Source organism: Anguilla rostrata, chromosome 2 (genome assembly GCF_018555375.3).
Source record: "Anguilla rostrata isolate EN2019 chromosome 2, ASM1855537v3, whole genome shotgun sequence".
Classification (NCBI taxonomy): domain Eukaryota; kingdom Metazoa; phylum Chordata; class Actinopteri; order Anguilliformes; family Anguillidae; genus Anguilla; species Anguilla rostrata.
Window position 1 is genome coordinate 279,697 of NC_057934.1, and position 18,784 is coordinate 298,480.

Sequence of the window (18,784 nt, forward strand, 5' to 3'; positions counted from 1 at the left end):
ATTAATTGTTATATAAATTATTCCACGTAAAAGCGCACAAAACGTGCAAAAATAAAATACACGTTCCATCAAAATGTAATTTTAATCAACAAAAATAGAACTCTGCAATAAAGCATCTGCTGTGGAATTTCTCACTTAGCACGAGAAAAATAAATTACATTCATATAAATACAGTATTATTTACAATAAATATTTTACACCCTTGGTGTAACTGTGTCTTATGATATCTAAGAGTGCTTGATTCATGGAAATTAGGCCACTTGTTCCCAACAACTTAAATGCCTTTCACCAGTTTTCACCTGGAGCTGAATTAACATCGTTTAAAATCTTTGGCTGTAAGATGTGTGATGATATGAGATCTGCAGTTTTATATGGCGTAAATGGCTTAAATGTGATTCAGTCTAATTCATCCTGAGCTGGCAGAGCTGACTCTCCAGATCCTCGGCCTTCAGCGTTGTCTACTGAAGCGTTTCGTTTTGCCGGGGCAGAACCAAACACATCTCAGTCTCAGAGGACGCAGAGCTGCACCAGCTCAAGAGCTCAGGCATTTCTCTCGCCAGCAGAATGTTTTCTGATTTTTTTGTCGGGAGGATTTTCACCGAGGTTATTATTATTCGGATCGGTTTTCCCCTGAAAGACACGTTCCTGAACTGCGCCTCCATTTAAACCCAAAGTCTCCGTCTCGCTGCGCGGGGTCCTCGCGCCGTTGCCATGGGGACGCGCGGCGCGGTCAGTGGCAGCCGCACTCGTCCACGATCATGTCCTCGTGGTGCCGCAGCAGCACAGCGCCGTTCTCGTGGTACAGCATGCTCAGCGGGCTCATCTTGGTGGGGGCGCAGCAGGCGGGGGGGGCTCGCTCCGGGTGGTAGTACTTCAGCAGACTCTGCAGAGGTACAGAGAGGGCGTTGATTATTCCTCAACGTCCAATTAAACGAGCGTCGTCCTGAAGTGCCCGATTTCAGTTTTACACATCAAACCAATGGGCATCAACAAAAAGTATGCATGAACACAGAGCCATCATTTCAAGAGGGCTCTACAGAACCACAAAAATTATAATCTGAAATCTATCCCCCCCACTTTTCTGCGTGGTAACACGTACATGTAAAAGCTTAGCATGTTACTCTCTCTCCCAGCTGTGTGTGTTACTCTCCCACCCAGCTCTGTGTGTTACTCTCTCTCCCAGCTCTGTGTGTGTTACTCTCTCTTCCAGCTCTGTGTGTTACTCTCCCACCCCGGTTAGCCCCACATTTCTCTGCTGTACTCACCTGCATGTAGGCGTGGTTAGTGGGTTTGAACTCCTCTCCAACAGGGTTGGGACAGGTTCCCTCACAGCGGTACGCGTTGTACCTTTTAGGGAAGACAATCCAGGAGCCCCAGCCAATTTTATTGAAGTCTATGTGCAGGTCCACCTTCCGACACAGCGACTTCACGCTGCCCCGCCTGGGCACGTCCACATGCCTGATTGGCTGCGCTCTCCGCTTCCTGTGGCGCTTGTGTCTCTTGGGGCGCTGGACCTTCTGGGGTTCGGCACTGAGCAGGAACTTGGACTGCTCGGCAGTGTGCAGCAGGCTGGCCTTGGCCTGCGAGCCCTCCTCAGATCCCAGGTGGGAGAAGAGCACCAGCAGAGCTCTGTCCTTCACGCTCTGCTCACTCCTAGAGCCGGACAACAGAGCTGGATACGCCAGGGATGGGCCTCTCTGCGTGGCCTGCGGCCTCCCCTTCTGGAATGCCAGTTTGAGCCAGTCGAACAGCAGGCTGGTGACATTGTAGACCTTCCAGTTGTGAGCTGAGTCCATGAGGGAGGCTGCGGACAGGGAGCCCATGGGAAGGTGCTCCAGGCACAGGCCTTGCCTCGGGCAGGGGTACTCGTGCTGGTGATAGATTTCCACGGTAACGTCCGTAACGTTAGTGACCCGGGGCAACCTGATCCTCAGCTCTGCCTTCTGAAGCTGCTCCTCAGCCACAAGGGAGGAGAAATCGAAGGTAACGATCCAGCGGCGGCCTCTCTGAACCAAACCTTAACAGAAAAACAGAAATTCAGCTTTTAGTTCCTGCATCACAGAGTTATGACAGTTTACTTTCAGGATATTAAATCATTATTGCATAGTGTTCTCATTATATGCACCAGGCTTGTGCACAGCGGGAATACCATGAACACTAATTAATAATTATGTTTATAATTTATACAATCATTTATCTCCAAAGTATATTCATAACTATTATAATTATCAATCCATAGAGGCTCCTTGCAATTAAAATCTTGGTGTTATTTTGTCCTAATCACCGCTTATTCTGATCACATTCATAGGTACAGCCAACAGCAGTAACCTCGTCACGTTGCAGTTGCACATTCGTGAAGTCACTTCATTATGCTGTGAAGAAAACGAGTGTAAGAGAAGTAAGATACTTCATTCCAGATACTGTCATTCCAGATTAATTTCCCTTTCATGAATTAGCTGGCTTAATGACTACAGAGTCTCTACTACATTGTCTTCTGGTTGACTAAATTGCCCTCATTATTGTAGGTTCCAACAATATTCCATTTTACATTTGAAACCCGTTTTGATTAAGGCTGTGCAATGAGATCTTTGTGGATTGCCTGATGGTCTCCACACCAATCCACTTTGTAGGTTAAAAACAATACAGAAGCCCTTGCTTACAGGTGTGAAGTGGGGAGTTAATTTGCATATGACTTCATCAAATAGAAGAAAACGTTGAAAAGAAAACCTGGAAGAATAGCGAAGCACGCTAAATGTATTTAATTACAAAATATGATGCTGTTATTTCACTTGTGCTGTTTGCAATTTGTGGATTAAATGTGCAATGGATCATTTGGGAAAAGACTGACTAATTTTATATCTCATAATTGCATGCTCTTGATTTTCTCTGATAGCCTATACAGAAAAACATGCAATTTGGGAGATGATCACTTCTTTACAAAATGGTTTCATGTCAAATATCGTTTTGAAATAAGTTATAAAAAATATAGTTCGACCGGATTTGAAATGTGACACAACATTCTGGTTAATCTACTCAAAACAAACACCGGATCGAAACCAAGCGTTTCACACATCTTTTGCGTAGCTTCCGCATATCATCTAAACAAATACAACTCGCCCACTTCGTAGTGATGTTAAATTAGCTTTAGGCCAAAAAGGGAAACGGGGAGTCCCTTAGTTACAACTTGTTAAAACCCGCCTAGCAGAAATATAGACAGCTAATCTAATCAAGGGACGTGTGAAAAGAACTGAAGAGTGATGTTGATTTGACCGAACAACTGATTTGTATAGGGCCGTCTGGGAAGATGTTCAATCAACATCACCTTGTTAAGTAAGAAGAAGTCTTCTTTGAGCATTAGACTGAAAACGAGCCTTTTCACACACTGATCCCTCGCAATGCGTATTCACCCGGGGAGGCGAATGTTGATTGCGGCCCACAGGCTGTCTGGCTCAGATATTTGACAGCCAACCGCAGTGTCCCACCGCATCAGTCAGGATGCGTAATATGCTACGTCTTGTTTAAAGTTTAAATTAAAAGAAATCGACGTGATATACAGGGAAACAAAGTTATTTGTTTTTTTGCGCAACAGTTTCACACTTCAGACACATCCTACTAGTTCCAAAATAAACAAAATAGCTATACCTTGAAATTGGAGACAGTGAACTATACAAACAAGTCAATTTAAATAAATAAATAAACAAAAAAATAAATAATCTTACTTTTGGCAACTACACTCCGAACTGTGTCGCTCACCGTTCTCGGTTCCAAGAAATCCATGGACGGAGACTGGTTCGTTTTGAAATTCCGGTACAGATGCATCATGTACGCAGGTAAGTGGTATCCAGGTGAACGAGTAGATGCTGTCCTTGGCGCAATCTTAAAATCGCCAGTTCTTTTAACTGTTGGAGCTACCGTCGCTAATAAAGAGAAGCACATCAGTGCACTTAGTGCTCCGAGTGCGTGCATGTTGTGCCAACGTGGGATGACAGTTCTCCGCTCGGGCCGGGCAGGTTGTCTTTTATACACCCTGCCTTTCCCGTGATGCATATTTAACAAGTAGCTGGGGACATTAAAGGAAATTGACATGCCTCCTCTAGGCTTGTGACATGACATGTCAATAGCAATTGTATTGCTAATGAGTGGTCGAGACACGCACTTTAAAATCAGCATTTATTAGAGGTTCTTGCCAATGAATTTATTCAAAGTTGACCATATATTCTGTTTATTTGTTAAATGTTTTAGGGATGGCAATTGTCTTTTTATTTTTCTTCTAAATACGATAATCATATTCAGTTAAAGTTCTAGTTGGGAATAACTGTTCTAATATGATTTCTCTATTTAATAATATATAACAGCTCCATAATGTTTTATTTCGCAAAGAAATGTATTAGGCTCATTCTGATGAATAACAATATTTTTTAAATTTAACTCTTCTATTTTTCTTGTGTCAGAAAAAGATCAAAGGTCACATCATGGTAGAAGTGTGGAAATATGAACAGGCATATTATTGAAGTGAATAGTGGAAGACAGGCTGAGTGCTTTTTATCTTACGATTTTGTTTCAGTTGTGTTCAGTTGGGCCCATTTGAAATGCAACAATATAAATCTTTACCAGGGACACATCAAAAGACTCAACATTCCATTAGAATACTAGTGTAGAATTACCTTTTGAAGCCTAGCCTATACTTCTACTAAAGCCTGTCATTTTACCCCCCCTCCTGGCGAATACATAGCACATTTACTTCCTTGTCAAAATGAAGCATCATATAGCTTATTTAGATAGCTCACTTTAAAAAATGTTCTGGGTATTACATCTTTTTAGTGCACTGCAAATGTAACTGAATAAATGGAACACAAAGCGTTTATCAACTACAAACAGCGCTGCTCGAGGTGAAGGAAAACCTTAAATGTGCGCATGCTCATGAATGAGTTTTTTTTTCTCCTTGTGAAGTGGTGTATTTACCACAAAAGGTTCTGGAAGAACGCAAGCTAACTGGGAAAGAAATGAGTCTATAGAGAAAGAAATAGGTGAACTTTCAGCGCTAAAAGACGTTAAATGAATGTGATGAAATTAGGTCTTCTTTTCGGACAGAGAAAAGTAACGAGGGCATTCAGTTAGGATAGCAGATTTGTCTTTACGGCAGTGAAATGGTGAGTAAAGTTTTAGCCACTCTATCGTCTGCATGCACACATCTTTGAAACGAGAATCGCATTAGTGCACTTTTACTTAAGTGCCTACTATTAATAATGCGTTATAACTCGTATAGCTGTCGTCACGTGTTGTATTAACTAAACGGTGGTCATGACTTCATACCTGACGGGGGATAAATTAGACTTGTTCATACAAATATATTTGTGGCATATCTCTAGCATTATCTCCATGCCGACAGTAACCGATTTTGCTTGATTCAAATGATGATTTTTTCCTTGTAAATTGTAACTAGTTAGACACAACAAGATTGATATCATAGCTCATAGTTTCGCCTGCCATCATCAACGTAAACGAGCTTTACTACAGCTGTCCAACTATCGAAAACGAACTCGGTGACGATTTATCAGAAATCATGTAGCTAGAAATTGTGGAATTGCAATTTCTCGTGCCGGTAACATACGGATTGGCACGTGAAATATAGTGTAGCGTATGCTACCAGTGGTCCCAAAATGTTTTTTTGCGCATGTCAGGTAGATATTTCCATAGCTACCTAGGGATCTAGGTACCAGTTGTTCACAGCCCTTCCTGTATATTTATATAATTTATATGTGCATACAATTAGCAGATCTGGATATTGTTGGAGAATGGTGAATATACCCAGTCTTTATTTTGCATGACACTTCACAGTATATTCAATGCGAACAAAAGCTTTGTATTAGTCATTGGAATTGGCCTTCCATTAGTGTAGTAAATTTATGCAAATACGGAGCTATTGAACAACCCTTTGATTAACAGGTGACAATCGTAGCCTTTTCATGCTGATGCAAGGTTTTTTTAAAAACCTTTTTATTTGTATTTTTAAAAAACCAAGTTAAAACAAAAATAAAACAAAATCAGCTGCTGCACTTGTGTTCAACCAAGTATAATAAAAGAACATTATCAATTGTGGCCTTTAGACAATTCAAATAAAGTGATGTTAATTTGCATTCGTGTTACATTCGTTTTTCTAAACTAGACTACTTAATCTGGCTCGATAATCTGCCCATTGAAAAAATCTTTATAAATCCCCTGACAGATACTCGTCTTGATTCATTAGAGGAGATTAAATACTTATTTTACCAAATGCGAGTGATGATTAGACGTATCAAGATTAATCAATAACTGAATATCGATACCATTTAGGCTAATGCGCCACTCCCAAAGTAGCCCACCGCACGTGGTCGCTGCTTGTCAAAGCAACAAAGAATAAAAGGACACTACAGGATTGAGCCATGAAGCGGGGATGCTAAGAATGTCCACACATTTACTTTCTCATTTGAGCTAAAATACGCGTTATGCATCGCGCGGTGTGGTTGAGCATTTACCTGTGCGAAAGCCTGTTTGTCAAATGCAGTGAGCGATTAACTTCTCTATTTGCTCAAAATGAGACACTGCGGTGGAAGGAATGAATAACGCGGTGCTGCTCTGAATAGTATTCCCAAGCTGCTCTGGTAATCAGATCCAGAGTCTCTCTGCGGTGCCCTAACAGCGAGGCCGACTCAGTACCGCTGAATCATGCATTCATTTCTGGTGTTGCAGTTTGTAAAATCCATTTAAACGGGAAAGTTAATGCCTTGCCGTTTGTATGTGCGAATGAATGTTCTTAAACTCACAGTATTCTCCCCCTATTATATATAAAGCCCTTTTTAAAATAAAGAACAAAGTAATTAAGTTTATTATTTGTATAAAGTGGAAAAGGGAAGAATATGAATGCCACTGAGTGTATGTGAAGTCACTGTACAGGATTTCTAATTTCCCTTTTCCTTTGTTAAGTATTAATATGGCATTGATGTGTGGCATTAGCGAGCAGTCCTCTTCCTCAAACGCTCCTCTTCCTCAAACGCTCCTCTTTGATAAGCACCTACCTCTTCTAATGAAACGTATTCCTGGTGTGTATTTCAGCTGAAACATGATAATGGGCCTGGCTTGAAACAAGAAGGAACTGATTTGTTTTCTCAGTTGAAGAACATGTCGGCACAAACAGCCCTGTCCATTCCCCTCTGCCATTGTGCACTTGCCTCTCTAAAGAGAGCGTCTTTGATGTGGATAGTTCTGGCACCCTGTGAGCATGCCACATTACTAAGGGAAGGGGGGGACATGCAGTGTAAGCTCTCTAAAACAAAAGTGTTGTCTTTCACAAAAGGTATTTTTTCCCCTGTGGTAAAAGTTTGATCAATTCCACTTGACAAATTGTAAACCTTGATGTGAGCAAGTGTTTTCACAAGTGCTCTTACAGATTGTGTGGCCTTCAAGATAGGCTTTTTTTTTTTTTTTTTTGGTTGAATGTGCCATTTTCACCTTTGCCTCTAGGTGGCACACCTTTATTTCAGTCAGTTATTAATTTAAAAACTACGCTCATCTAGATTTAAAGATTAAACTAATCTCTGATTCTTACTTTAAATAAGGCGATTGAGAACCCCATACACAAAAGATTTTGGCTGCATTCAGAAATTACTTTTCCACACAGTGTAGATTATAGGGATAATTGGACTTGAAAACAAACATGGGCGCCTCAACATTTTGTTTTGAGAAATGTGCGTGGCTTTGAATGCGGTGCTTCTGTGTGCAGACTGGGAGAAGTGCAGTTCTGGACGGCCTGTTCTTTTGTTTTAGTGCAGTAAGCTGTCAGCACTCTTACAGTTACCTGCTCATTCAGGGGTAGGTGACTCATAATGCCACACGCAGCTATGCTGTCTACTGCAGATTTTTTAGTGAAACAATTTGATGAAAGTGGTATCTGTGGAAAAAGAAGCCTTTATTGTGAGTGATTGAATATTTCAATCGGTCTGTGTTTTGTGCATTGCCATTGTTGTCATGCTGCCACAGCACGTCACTTTCAACAGGTTTCAGAGGGAAAATGATTCTAGCCTGTACATTTATAGACCGTTATTAATAGTGCCTTCCACGATGTCCTTCAGTCCTCTCCGGTACACAGGCAAATGCTGTGGACACAGTCCTCTGTGTTCATTTACAGTTGTAGTGCAAATACAGAGGGAAGGAAGACATTTCACTGTCATTTCAGGTTAGCACAGTACTGTTATATCCATCGCTAGGTGAGAAATGGTTGCCATATTAACTGTAGTTTTTTAGCTTTTAGTATTTTGGGCAACTTTCCTTCCATTTCCGTTCTCTCATTTTGTGTTCAGACATTAGCATCCTGGACACAAACGTGTGATTGGAGGAGATCAGTCAGCTGGGACCTGGGGTTATTATTGTGTTTTATTGTGCACCACTGGCCCTTGCTGGCCAATCTGGTGCGAGCACATAAAAAGTCTTCCTCCAACTCATGTCTGTGCAAGCCTGACTCTGGAGCTGCAGTGGTGTAAGCAGTGGCGGCTGACCTCATGTGCTTTGGCAGAGAAAGCGCTTGTCTCCCGAGCCAATAGCAGAGGTTGCTGCAATGAGCGCTGACAAATTGGATTGGCCATTTCAAACAGGAGAGGTAAAGGGGAAAACGTAAAAAAAACCCAAACAACCAGTCATCTGTGTAAGAGCATCTGCTAAATTTCAGAAGTTCCTCCATCATGATGGCGGGTAAATGTGATGCACAGGGATGTGTGCACTGCTCAGGTTATGCAGTGCTTTGTGTTGTATGTGCTGTTAGTCGTGATGGTTGAGTTCCAGGACCGGGCCGCACCGCTGCAGACGTCTTTAGAAGCGCTCAGTGGGCTACGGGGCTATTTAGAAAGGACAAAGACTGGGAGGAACAGGCAGCAGGTAGCGACCTGGTCTCTGTTTCCAGCAGCGTCTGCCAGGATGATGTGAGCCTTCTCTCTCTCTCTCTCTGGGTTAGGGTTAGGGCTTTCCCTTCCAGGACAGTCTTGCAGCCGCTGCTCTTCGCTAAGCCCAGATGGGCCGCTGAAGGACTTCTCATCACATGTGCTGGTTCTGGCCCAGCTGGATCCGACCGAGCTGTTCTCCGCGCAGGAACTCTCAGCTCAAACCTCGCATGCTCTGCTGGATTGCAGTGCTCAGCCTCTTATTTCAGTCTGAAGCCAAACGGCTGCCCTTTGTGCCCCCCCCCCCGCTTCACCCTGAGACCTCACCCCTCATACCAGCAGACAGCTCTAACCCCCCCCGCCTCACTCTGAGACCTCACCCCTCATACCAGCAGACAGCTCTAACCCCCCCCGCCTCACTCTGAGACCTCACCCCTCATACCAGCAGACAGCACTAACCCCCCCCCGCCTCACTCTGAGACCTCACCCCTCATACCAGCAGACAGCTCTAACCCCCCCCGCCTCACTCTGAGACCTCACCCCTCATACCAGCAGACAGCTCTAACCCCCCCCGCCTCACTCTGAGACCTCACCCCTCATACCAGCAGACAGCTCTAACCCCCCCCCCCCCGCCTCACTCTGAGACCTCACCCCTCATACCAGCAGACAGCTCTAACCCCCCCGCCTCACTCTGAGACCTCACCCCTCAAAGCGCAAACTGCAGTTCTGCATCACGGCCTGGCGTTAGAGGAGACTGGCGTACAGCGGCCTGAGGCAGCTTCAGATTTCTGCAGGAACTTCATCAAAGTCTTGCTCTCCACTTTTCCAGGAAGGAAGGAACAGGTGTGGCCCTGTGCAATGTAAACAGCATTCAGCCTGGGTCAAACCTACTTACATGGGCAGGCAAATTAACACATTTCACAAACGTTACTCCAGAACGGAAGTAACATGCTTGCTCTGCATTTGAGTTTGCTCTTTTTCTTGTTAAAGTACCATGCCTTATTTTCATTCAACAAAGTTCAGGCTCTTCTTTTTTTTAAGAAACATAGCCTTATTATTTTGATTATTTAATAATGTCCAAAGTTGCTTTCCGTACCTATTTTAGTAGAGCGGTCAGTTGTACAGCCTCATTGGTGAAGATTTTGAAGGTTGGGCTGTTTATTGATGTTATTATTCTGATGTTTTCTGACCATGTTAATGTTTAACAGTCTTTAAATATCTTGTGAATCTATTGTGGTTTCTCCATTTCCTAGAAGTTCCTTGGGCTTTGAAAATATTTGTGTTATTTAAGGCGGTTGAAGAAACATGGTTTTCTTTTTTCCTTTTTATCCCCAGTAATTTCTGAAGGTCTGTCTTCCAACATGCTCTGTCAGCTAAGCAGTGTCTGGACCAGCATGTGCATTATCCACGGTGCGTGTTGCTAACGGCTAGCATGTGCATTTTCCATGGCGTGTAGCGCTAGTGGCTAGCATGTGCATTATCCGCGGTGTGTAGCGCTAGCGGCTAGCATGTGCATTATCCGCAGTGCATAGCGCTAACGGCTAGCATGTGCATTATCCGCGGTGCGTAGCACTAGTGGCTAGCATGTGCATTATCCGCGGTGCGTAGCGCTAACGGCTAGCATGTGCATTATCCGCGGTGCGTAGCGCTAACAACTAGCATGTGCATTACAGGCCCCTTTCATTACAGGCCTGGTGCATTACAGGCCTCCATTATAGGCCTCACCCAGAAGCTTCTATTACCCCTGGAACTGAATTTCCCTGGCTTTTAGTTTTAAACCAGGGTTAAGGTGTGATTTAAGAGTTCTCAAAAGTAATATTAAAAGTAAAGCTGAGATCAAAGTAAATATTGCTAGCTAACCTTTCTGTCAATTAAATATGCAAAATATGTGCATATATTTTGCAAGTGGGGGCTGTGCTTTGTTGGGCTGTTGTGCGGAGGTGCTGCTCTTATAGTGTGTTGGGCAGGCAGCCTTAAGGAAGTGTTGAAAAAGCCCTGCATGTGTTCTGAAACCGGAGCCAACATGTCCGCCCTTGTGGTGAGCCAACATGTCCGCCCTCGTGGTGTTAGCAGTTTGTTTGCCCGTTTGTACTGTGAAACCTTGTGGATTGATTGCAGGTCAATTCAGTGATTAGACAGGCAACTGTCACTGTCATTTCCCTGTTAGGGGCTTTGGACTATTTTTTAAACTGCTCTCTGTAATGTAGTTCCTAGGCTTGTGTGACGATTACACATTGGAGATTTGTGTGTGTGCGTACGTGTGCGTGTGTATGTGTGTGTTTGTGCGTGCCCCTCTCTCGTTTTGTGTGTGTGTGTGTGGGGGGGGAGCATGGTGTGTGTGTGTGTGTGTGTGTGCCCCTCTCTTGGCGTGTGTGTGTGTGTGTGTGTGCGCTGTGTGTGTGGGGACCATGGTATGTGTGTATGTGTGTGCCCCTCTCCTGGTGTGTGTGTGGGGAGCTTGCTCAGGTTATGTCTGAACTCCGGTGTGTGTGTGTGTATGTGTGTATGTGTGCCCCTCTCCTGGTGTGTGTGTGGGGAGCTCGCTCAGGTTGTGTCTGAACTCCCGTGTGTGTGTGTGTGGGGAGCATGGTGTGTGTGTGTGTGTGCGTGCGTGCGTGCGTGTGCCCCTATCCTGGTGTGTGTGTGGGGAGCTCTCTCAGGTTGTGTCTGAACTCCGGTGTGTGGGAGGCGTGCCGTTGCCAGGACGTCTGGCCTGTGATTGGTGGGCCGGCCGGCTGATGAGTAAGCCTCCCAGAGCCCGCCCCCACATCCTCCGGCAGCGCTGATCCTTCGCTGCGCTGTGGAGCTGCGCTGGGCTGCCCGCTGCTCTGGCGTGGGGACCTGCCGCGACTCCCCGTCTTTATGAGGAAGCGCTCTGCGCTAACCAGGCTAATGCTAGCGCTAGTGCTACACGCCACCCGCGGCGCACCGCACATGCTAACAGCTCGCTGAAGGGAGGAAGGATGTCTGACTGAGACTTGCGCCAGGACAACTGCCGGTTCCATTTCTGCCCCCCCCCCCAACCGCTCCTGCACCTCTCCTCCCCACCCCACCCGACACCCTCGGCTCTCTTTTCTCAAACGCTTGAGAAAGCAACTGGATGGTGTACAGGAAAGCAAACCCAGGTACAGTTACTGCCTCCTGATCCACTCAGAGCTCTTACCTTTCCTCCCTTTCCAGCGCTCCTCTCTCTCTGCTTCTGGCTGTGAGAAGCTCAGCTGGTATCTGAGTTTCTCTCAGGCTGCTGGAGTCTGCTTGCTGCTGTCTGAAAGGCGCTGGAGTGTGGGGCGAGCGTGCCCACGCTGGGGCTGTGCTGAGCTTTCCGCAGCCAAACTGCTGACTTGTGTTCCGCTGTAGTTTCGAGCCAAGGTTAGCGACTCAGAGGCTGCGCTAACCTTCTGTCTGCTCCTGACGACACTGAAGCCCGTTTAAGTTTTTTAATTAAATGTTTAAGTTGATTTTTTAAAAGTACTATTTCAGCGTTCCATCTCGTGCTCTGTGTGTAATATTAGAGGATATTGCCGCTGTTGAGTTTGTTGCTAAGGGCTCATGTCCTGATTTACATTAATACAGGTCTCTGTGCTTCTCTTCAGCGGTGGCATGTTCTGATGTGTCTGAAAAAGTCGTCTTTGTCCTTTGCCCTGCTTTTTCCTTACTGTTTACATGATGGCAGGAGGGTGCCCCTGAAATTGTCAGTACTTAAAAAAATGAAGAATTAATTGTATTACATGGGTACCTTTGTGTTGTGAATCTCAGCGGTGGAAAGCAGTTGTGAGTCTCAGCGGTGGAAAGCAGTTGTGAGTCTCAGCGGTGGAAAGCAGTTGTGATTCTCACCGGTGGTAAGCAGGTCACTCGGGTGTTGGGGCAGGTAAATCCATGGCAGGCTCTCTCCGTTTGTTCGCGGTATCTCGCGTCTCGGTCGCGGAGGGTAACAGTGCTGGGGTGGCGCTCACCGAGCTGCTCATTATCAGGTGTGTGTGAACACCTGTGTGAGCACAATACCACCCCAGCCAAAGTGGCTGCCCGTGTCCGTTTATTTTACTGTTATTTCAGTTGATATAATTCTCTTTTTTGAAAATATATTTAGCTCACCATATAAAAGACTAAAGGGTTTCTCATTGTAGACCATCTGTCCAAGTTCCAAGTTTCCACGACCACAGAGAAATGTTTGTTCTCTGCTCCTGAATACAACTTTGGGGGTTTTGGGGTTTTCATTGGAAAAGAGATATAGTGAGATGCCATGTGGGGGTCAATACAAGTGCTTTCATTGATGGCTACTGAATATCCAAAGAGTGGAATGAGGACAGGTGTTGTTTAGTGTGTGTGTGTGTTCGTGTTTGGCCAGTTCACTCGATCGACCATCGGTTCCATGCAGTGGCCTGTGAAGTTTAAGTTTTTGTGTTATATTAACAGAGCAGTAAACACATCACAGGGAATAGATGGTGCTAACTATGTTTCTGTTTGTTGTTATTGTGTAGTATTTAAAAAAAAATAGAGAGGAAAGAGGGAGGACAAACTTTAGGTAGGCATGAAAAAGTCAATCATGATATTGATTAAAAAGAATAATGTTGGCTAATAAGCTGAAGTTAAATTTGTGGAAAAACAGATAGGTGTGTTATAACTTTGGATCGACTCTTGTTTATATAGTGCAAGAATTAACATTATGTTGAATATTGAAATTAGCATTTTAGCCACAAGAATTATAACTTGCAGAAAACTAACTAGGCTTGATAGAAGTTTGTGTTGCCAACGACTGATTATGAGGTCAGCTGCCGGTGGGTTGTTCAGGTTCCATCAGTGTTAATCACTGGGAATTAAAAAACAAAAATTAAATCGTTAAAAATTGTTTCTGTTGACACAAGCAACACAAATCCCTTACTAGGTGAAGCAACTGGCAAAATTTGGAAATGAAGAACTGTGAGTTGGATTTTTGGACCTAACTTGATGATCCTAGATCGTGGCATGGTAGTGTCGACCAGACAATCAAGACATTTATTTACCATGTGCCAGATTAATTAGCAACTTCAGTGGCGCTGAAGGAACATATATATTTTTTTAATTGTTGAAGAACGGTTCACAGATTACTTCCTGTTCCCTATCCTTTAGAGTAGTAACTGACTGAAATAGCTGTTGCAGTATTTAAAATGAAGAGGCTTTCATTGGAGAAAATGTTTTCTGGCCATTATCTTGAGCTTGTCCTGTATGAAGATTTCACCAGAGACATTATAAAATATTACCCAGCGGCCGCTCGGTGCTGACTGGTGCAGTTTTGCAAACACATTGTGGGTAGACGGCAGGCTTTTAAAAAATGGAAACCACATTACATAAGCCTTCAAATCATAGGGGACAAAATTGCTGTGTTTAAATAAAAAGAAATTACAGACAGGGTTTTAAAAATAGATTTACAGTCCAAATTTAGCTGTGCTTTGGGTAGCTGTTGATGAAAGGACCCTAACTAACACTGGGAACCAGCCTTTTCTTCCCGATTTGTGTCACATTTGCTTCGGCGAACAGATTAAAATACTGACTTGGGTGGGTCAGTGTGCTTAAAAGGACTGTGGGGGGAGAACATAAGAATGTGGGAGATTGCATCTTGTGTTTTTTTAATCTTCTTTAAAAAGTTGTTTTTGTTTAAAAAAAGATATGCGCTCTTGGGAAACATTACAGCTAGGAATCTGAAATAACGCTTAGAAAATAACTCCAAAATAACTCCATTTGAGACCCCCTACATTCACTTTATAAATGATATGCCCAGGCAATTGTTTTTTATGTTTTTGTGTAAATGGCGAAATTCAAAAGATTTTTGTGAACAAAATTCCGAAGCAGATCTGAAATATGGGCGTATTGTACAAAAGCAACTAAAATGTAAATTCTATACCATGCTTATGTGATTTTTATACATTTCATGTATGAAGCACTTCTTGCTGCTTCTGTATGATAAGGTGTGATACAAATAAACATCATTATTATTATAGACCCATTCGTTTTTTTCAGAAGAGAAAGTAATTTTGGAAGTGTTGCCAATTTTACAATAAAATATAATTGACTGTTTGGCTTCTTAACATTGCATTTTCTATGAAATGCAGGACACCTCTTATGTAATTTATGTTTTGCTGCTTGACCGCAGGGTTTGTTTTAGGTTGTGATTGACCGCAGGGTTTGTTTTACGCTGTGCTTGACTGCAGGGTTTGTTTTAGGCTGTGTTTGACCGCAGGGTTTGTTTTAGGCTGTGATTCAGAGTAGGGTTTGTTTTAGGCTGTGATTGACCGCAGGGTTTGTTTTAGGCTGTGCTTGACCGCAGGGTTTGTTTTAGGCTGTGATTCAGAGTAGGGTTTGTTTTAGGCTGTGATTGACCGCAGGGTTTGTTTTAGGCTGTGCTTGACCGCAGGGTTTGTTTTAGGCTGTGCTTGACCGTAGGGTTTGTTTTAGGCTGTGCTTGACCGTAGGGTTTGTTTTAGGCTGTGCTTGACCGTAGGGTTTGTTTTAGGCTGTGCTTGACCGCAGGGTTGCAGAGGAGTGTTCAGGCCTGAGCGCGGTGTGTGCAGGAAATGGCTGTGTGCTCCTGCTGGCTGTTTTCAGACGGTTTGGCGGTCTGCACACGGTTTAAAAATAACCGCCATGATTTCAGCGGCCTGTCGGATTGATCCCTGCCCTGGACATCCTGCTTATATGTGCCGCATTTGAATATTGGGAGTTTCCTGCTTATCTTTTACTTTTTTTAAACAGAAGTTTCAGTCTGCTACAGGAATGTTTAGGCTACAGCATAAGCACTAGGCTAAGTCATGCAAGAACATTGTTTTTTTCGCTTGGGTATTAGAAACACTGTTCGCAAATAAACAGCACCAAGAGCAGGCTGCTGGCACAGACGCTCTGTGTGGTCAGTTAGAGCCACAACCATCCCATGGGCTTAGATATTTTACTATTCTTTTTGAAAGATATTTTAATAGTGCAGTATTCCCATGGTGTGAATAGCATTTTAGATGCTAACGTTCTTGTGTCCAGATTTACAGGGTTGAATGAACTTGGTCTTTTTCTCCTGCAGAAACTAGCGGTTGTTTTTCTGATGGCCTAGTTCAGGTAGTTAAAGCGTGCTCCTCAAAGGCTGTGCCTCCCACCCAGGGTTTGGGGTTGAGTGTAGAGCCCTTCCCTGTGGGTGGTGACACACAGGAAGTGCAATGAGGAAGTAGCAGTATATTTCCTGGGCTTTGCTTCACAGAACTGCTTGTCTGTTCATTCTCAGCTGTGGGCAGGAGGTGCAGTGTGGGCCCCAGGGCACTAAACACATCGACTCCACACAGTCTCCACGTCTGCACAGTCTGCTCCACACAGTCTCCACGTCTGCATAGTCTGCTCCACACAGTCACCAGACCTGCACAGTCTGCTCCACACAGTCTCCACGTCTGCACAGTCTGCTCCACACAGTCACCAGACCTGCACAGTCTGCTCTTGGTGAAACTCAACTGGCATATTCCCATCCTCTTTAAGGCATACAGATTCAGTGGATTGTATTGTGGGTTCATTGTGCTGTTTATGTGTGGTACTCTAATACGGGCTATCTTTGTGCTCTGATTCAATGGCAGATAATCTATTGTTGCGAGATGTGTCACTAATCACTTGTTGCAGATTGTGATCTTTGTAAATGATAGTGGCTGATAAAAATCTAATGTAGAATTTAAAACTGAGGACATTTAGCATATTTACAGCTAAATAACAAAACCTAGAATTTTGAGTGTCCTTGAAACTTCACTAAACTGATTTGTGTGAGATCTTGTGTTGTAACTAAACGGATAGAAGCCATTTTGATCGGTCAGAATTATGTAAGTTCAGTTACAACATACAGCATCCGTAAGATGCATGTAGAAAGAGTAAGAGCTGAATTTCCGGATGGGGGGTTGGCTCTCTGTACTGCTGTGATTCAGTTTGTTCGCGCGGCAGATGAGAGGAAGAGGAAGTGCTGTGCTGCCGCGGCGATGAGGTCATTCCAGCGCTCGGCCTACCCGCGGGTTTGCCAGCGTCCTGTTGTCCCACATTGCTGTCACCCCTGACCCGTTTCTGCAGAGGTGCTGAGAGAAATGCACAGAAATCAGATGTGCCTTTAATAACCCACTTCCTGTCAAGGTGCGCAAGCACTTCCTCTGCTGGAGGCTCGTGACAAGTCTCTCAACAGCGTGAATGGCCTGCATCCTGTGGTTAGGGTGTGTGATGGAGAGAGCTCGCAGCATTATAGAATTTCCTCTCTGAAGCGCGTCTGCAGCGAGGCCTGCCTGTGCTGATTTAATCAATTGATTTAACCTATCAAATACTGATTTAACGAGTCAAATACTTTTTAAACCAATCAAACACAGAAAAACACAACGTTTGGTTTAAATGTCATCGGTAACGTACGGTAGCTCGTTTTTGGTTTAATGACCCACAGCCTGTATGGGTGTGTGGTCCTGAGGTCCTGAGGTCCAAAAACAAGCTACCGTATGTTACTGATGACTCACTCGGTCCCGGTTAAAAACCAAGGATGGCCGTGTCTTCTCCAACGCTGCCCCAAGGCTTTGGTATAGTCTGCCATTTTTATTAGGTCTTTCCCCTCCATTGACTCTTTTAAATCCCGTATTAAGACACACCTTTTTACATTGGCATATGAATATTAATGTCTGGCATGTGTTGTGTCTTTGTGTATTGTATTTTATACCTTTTATTTTATTTTTGTATTTTATGTATCTTTTTATCTTTCCTTGTAAAGCACTTTGGTCAACTTCTGTTGTTTTTAAATGTGCTTTCTAAATAAACTCACTTGACTTGTGATCCTGACCCGTGGGTATGCGCTCTGACGGAGGAGTTTGAGGGCCCACGGGTGGCACTGACTGTGATTGGCCACATGAGCTCCCATAGGTAGACTGTGATTGGCTACATGAGCTCCTGTAGGTAGACTGTGATTGGCTAAGTGAGCTCCTGTAGGTAGACTGTGATTGGCTACATGAGCTCCTATAGGTAGCCTGTGATTGGCTAAGTGAGCTCCTATAGGTAGACTGTGATTGGCTACATGAGCTCCTGTAGGTAGACTGTGATTGGCTAAGTGAGCTCCTATAGGTAGACTGTGATTGGCTACATGAGCTCCTATAGGTAGACTGTGATTGGCTAAGTGAGCTCCTATAGGTAGACTGTAATTGGCTACATGAGCTCCTGCAGTGTCCATAACGTTGAAGCAGTAAATGAGCGATCTCTTGCTTTTCAGCAGGAAGTTGAGGACTTGAGCAGATTGTTTGCTGCTTATACTGTTGGTATAGGCATCTTAAGAGCCACAAGTTTTATTTGTGACTTTTGTGATTCTCATTAACTGTGTTTCTCTATGAAGTTTGCTACAAGCAATCACTATTTTTATTGAACTTAATTCTACATGATGCCGGTATTTACAGTGTCTTGTTTGTTGTGTGTGTTGTGTGTATAGCATGTATTCTTCAACAAGCAGAGTGCAGTGTGTAATTAGGAAATTTCCAAACTGATTTGTAGATTGCATTGCAAGGCTCAGTGGTTTGAACAAGTAGGCAATTAGCCCCCCCACCCAGCCACCCACCCACTCACCCACCAAAATACAAAATAAAAAGAAACCCAGTGTGTGCCATCTTTTCACATCCCAAAGAAGCCGAGCAGCTGATGGCCATCTATCTGAACCCCCCGCATCTCTGCAACCTCCCCCCCCCCCCCAAAACCCCCCCGCGCTCTCCACCCACCCCCCCCCCCCAAACCCCCCTGCGTCCCTCCGAGCCCCCCCCCGTGTCTCCTAAGAATGAGGAGGCTCTGCGTCCTTCCTCTGCTCAGTGCGGAGAGGCGCAGATGCTTCCTGCAGCTGCACGCTGCTTCCTGCCGCGTTCGCCGCCCTTTTG

The 18,784-nt window shown here is 44.3% G+C and overlaps 2 protein-coding genes across 4 annotated transcripts in view; one reads left to right on the plus strand and one right to left on the minus strand.

The window, feature by feature from the left end:
- Positions 1-223: 223 nt before the first annotated feature.
- On the minus strand, positions 224-2,386 carry ndr2 (nodal-related 2). The gene is made up of 2 exons (XM_064314292.1): positions 1,266-2,386; positions 224-883 (listed from the first exon to the last, which is right to left on the minus strand). Exons 1-2 carry the CDS (start codon positions 1,821-1,823, stop codon positions 731-733), a joined length of 711 nt encoding a protein of 236 aa, XP_064170362.1. The 5' UTR covers positions 1,824-2,386; the 3' UTR covers positions 224-730.
- Positions 2,387-4,934: 2,548 nt separating this feature from the next.
- Positions 4,935-18,784, plus strand: part of pald1a (phosphatase domain containing paladin 1a) — a 69,866-nt gene continuing 56,016 nt past the window's right edge. For 2 of the 3 annotated variants that reach the window (XM_064314340.1, XM_064314357.1), the window contains exon 1: positions 4,935-5,150. The gene's annotated coding sequence lies outside the window, so the exon portion shown is untranslated. Of the gene's footprint in view, positions 5,151-11,697; positions 12,035-18,784 lie in introns of those variants that run through there. The other variant, XM_064314347.1, reaches the window with a different exon arrangement.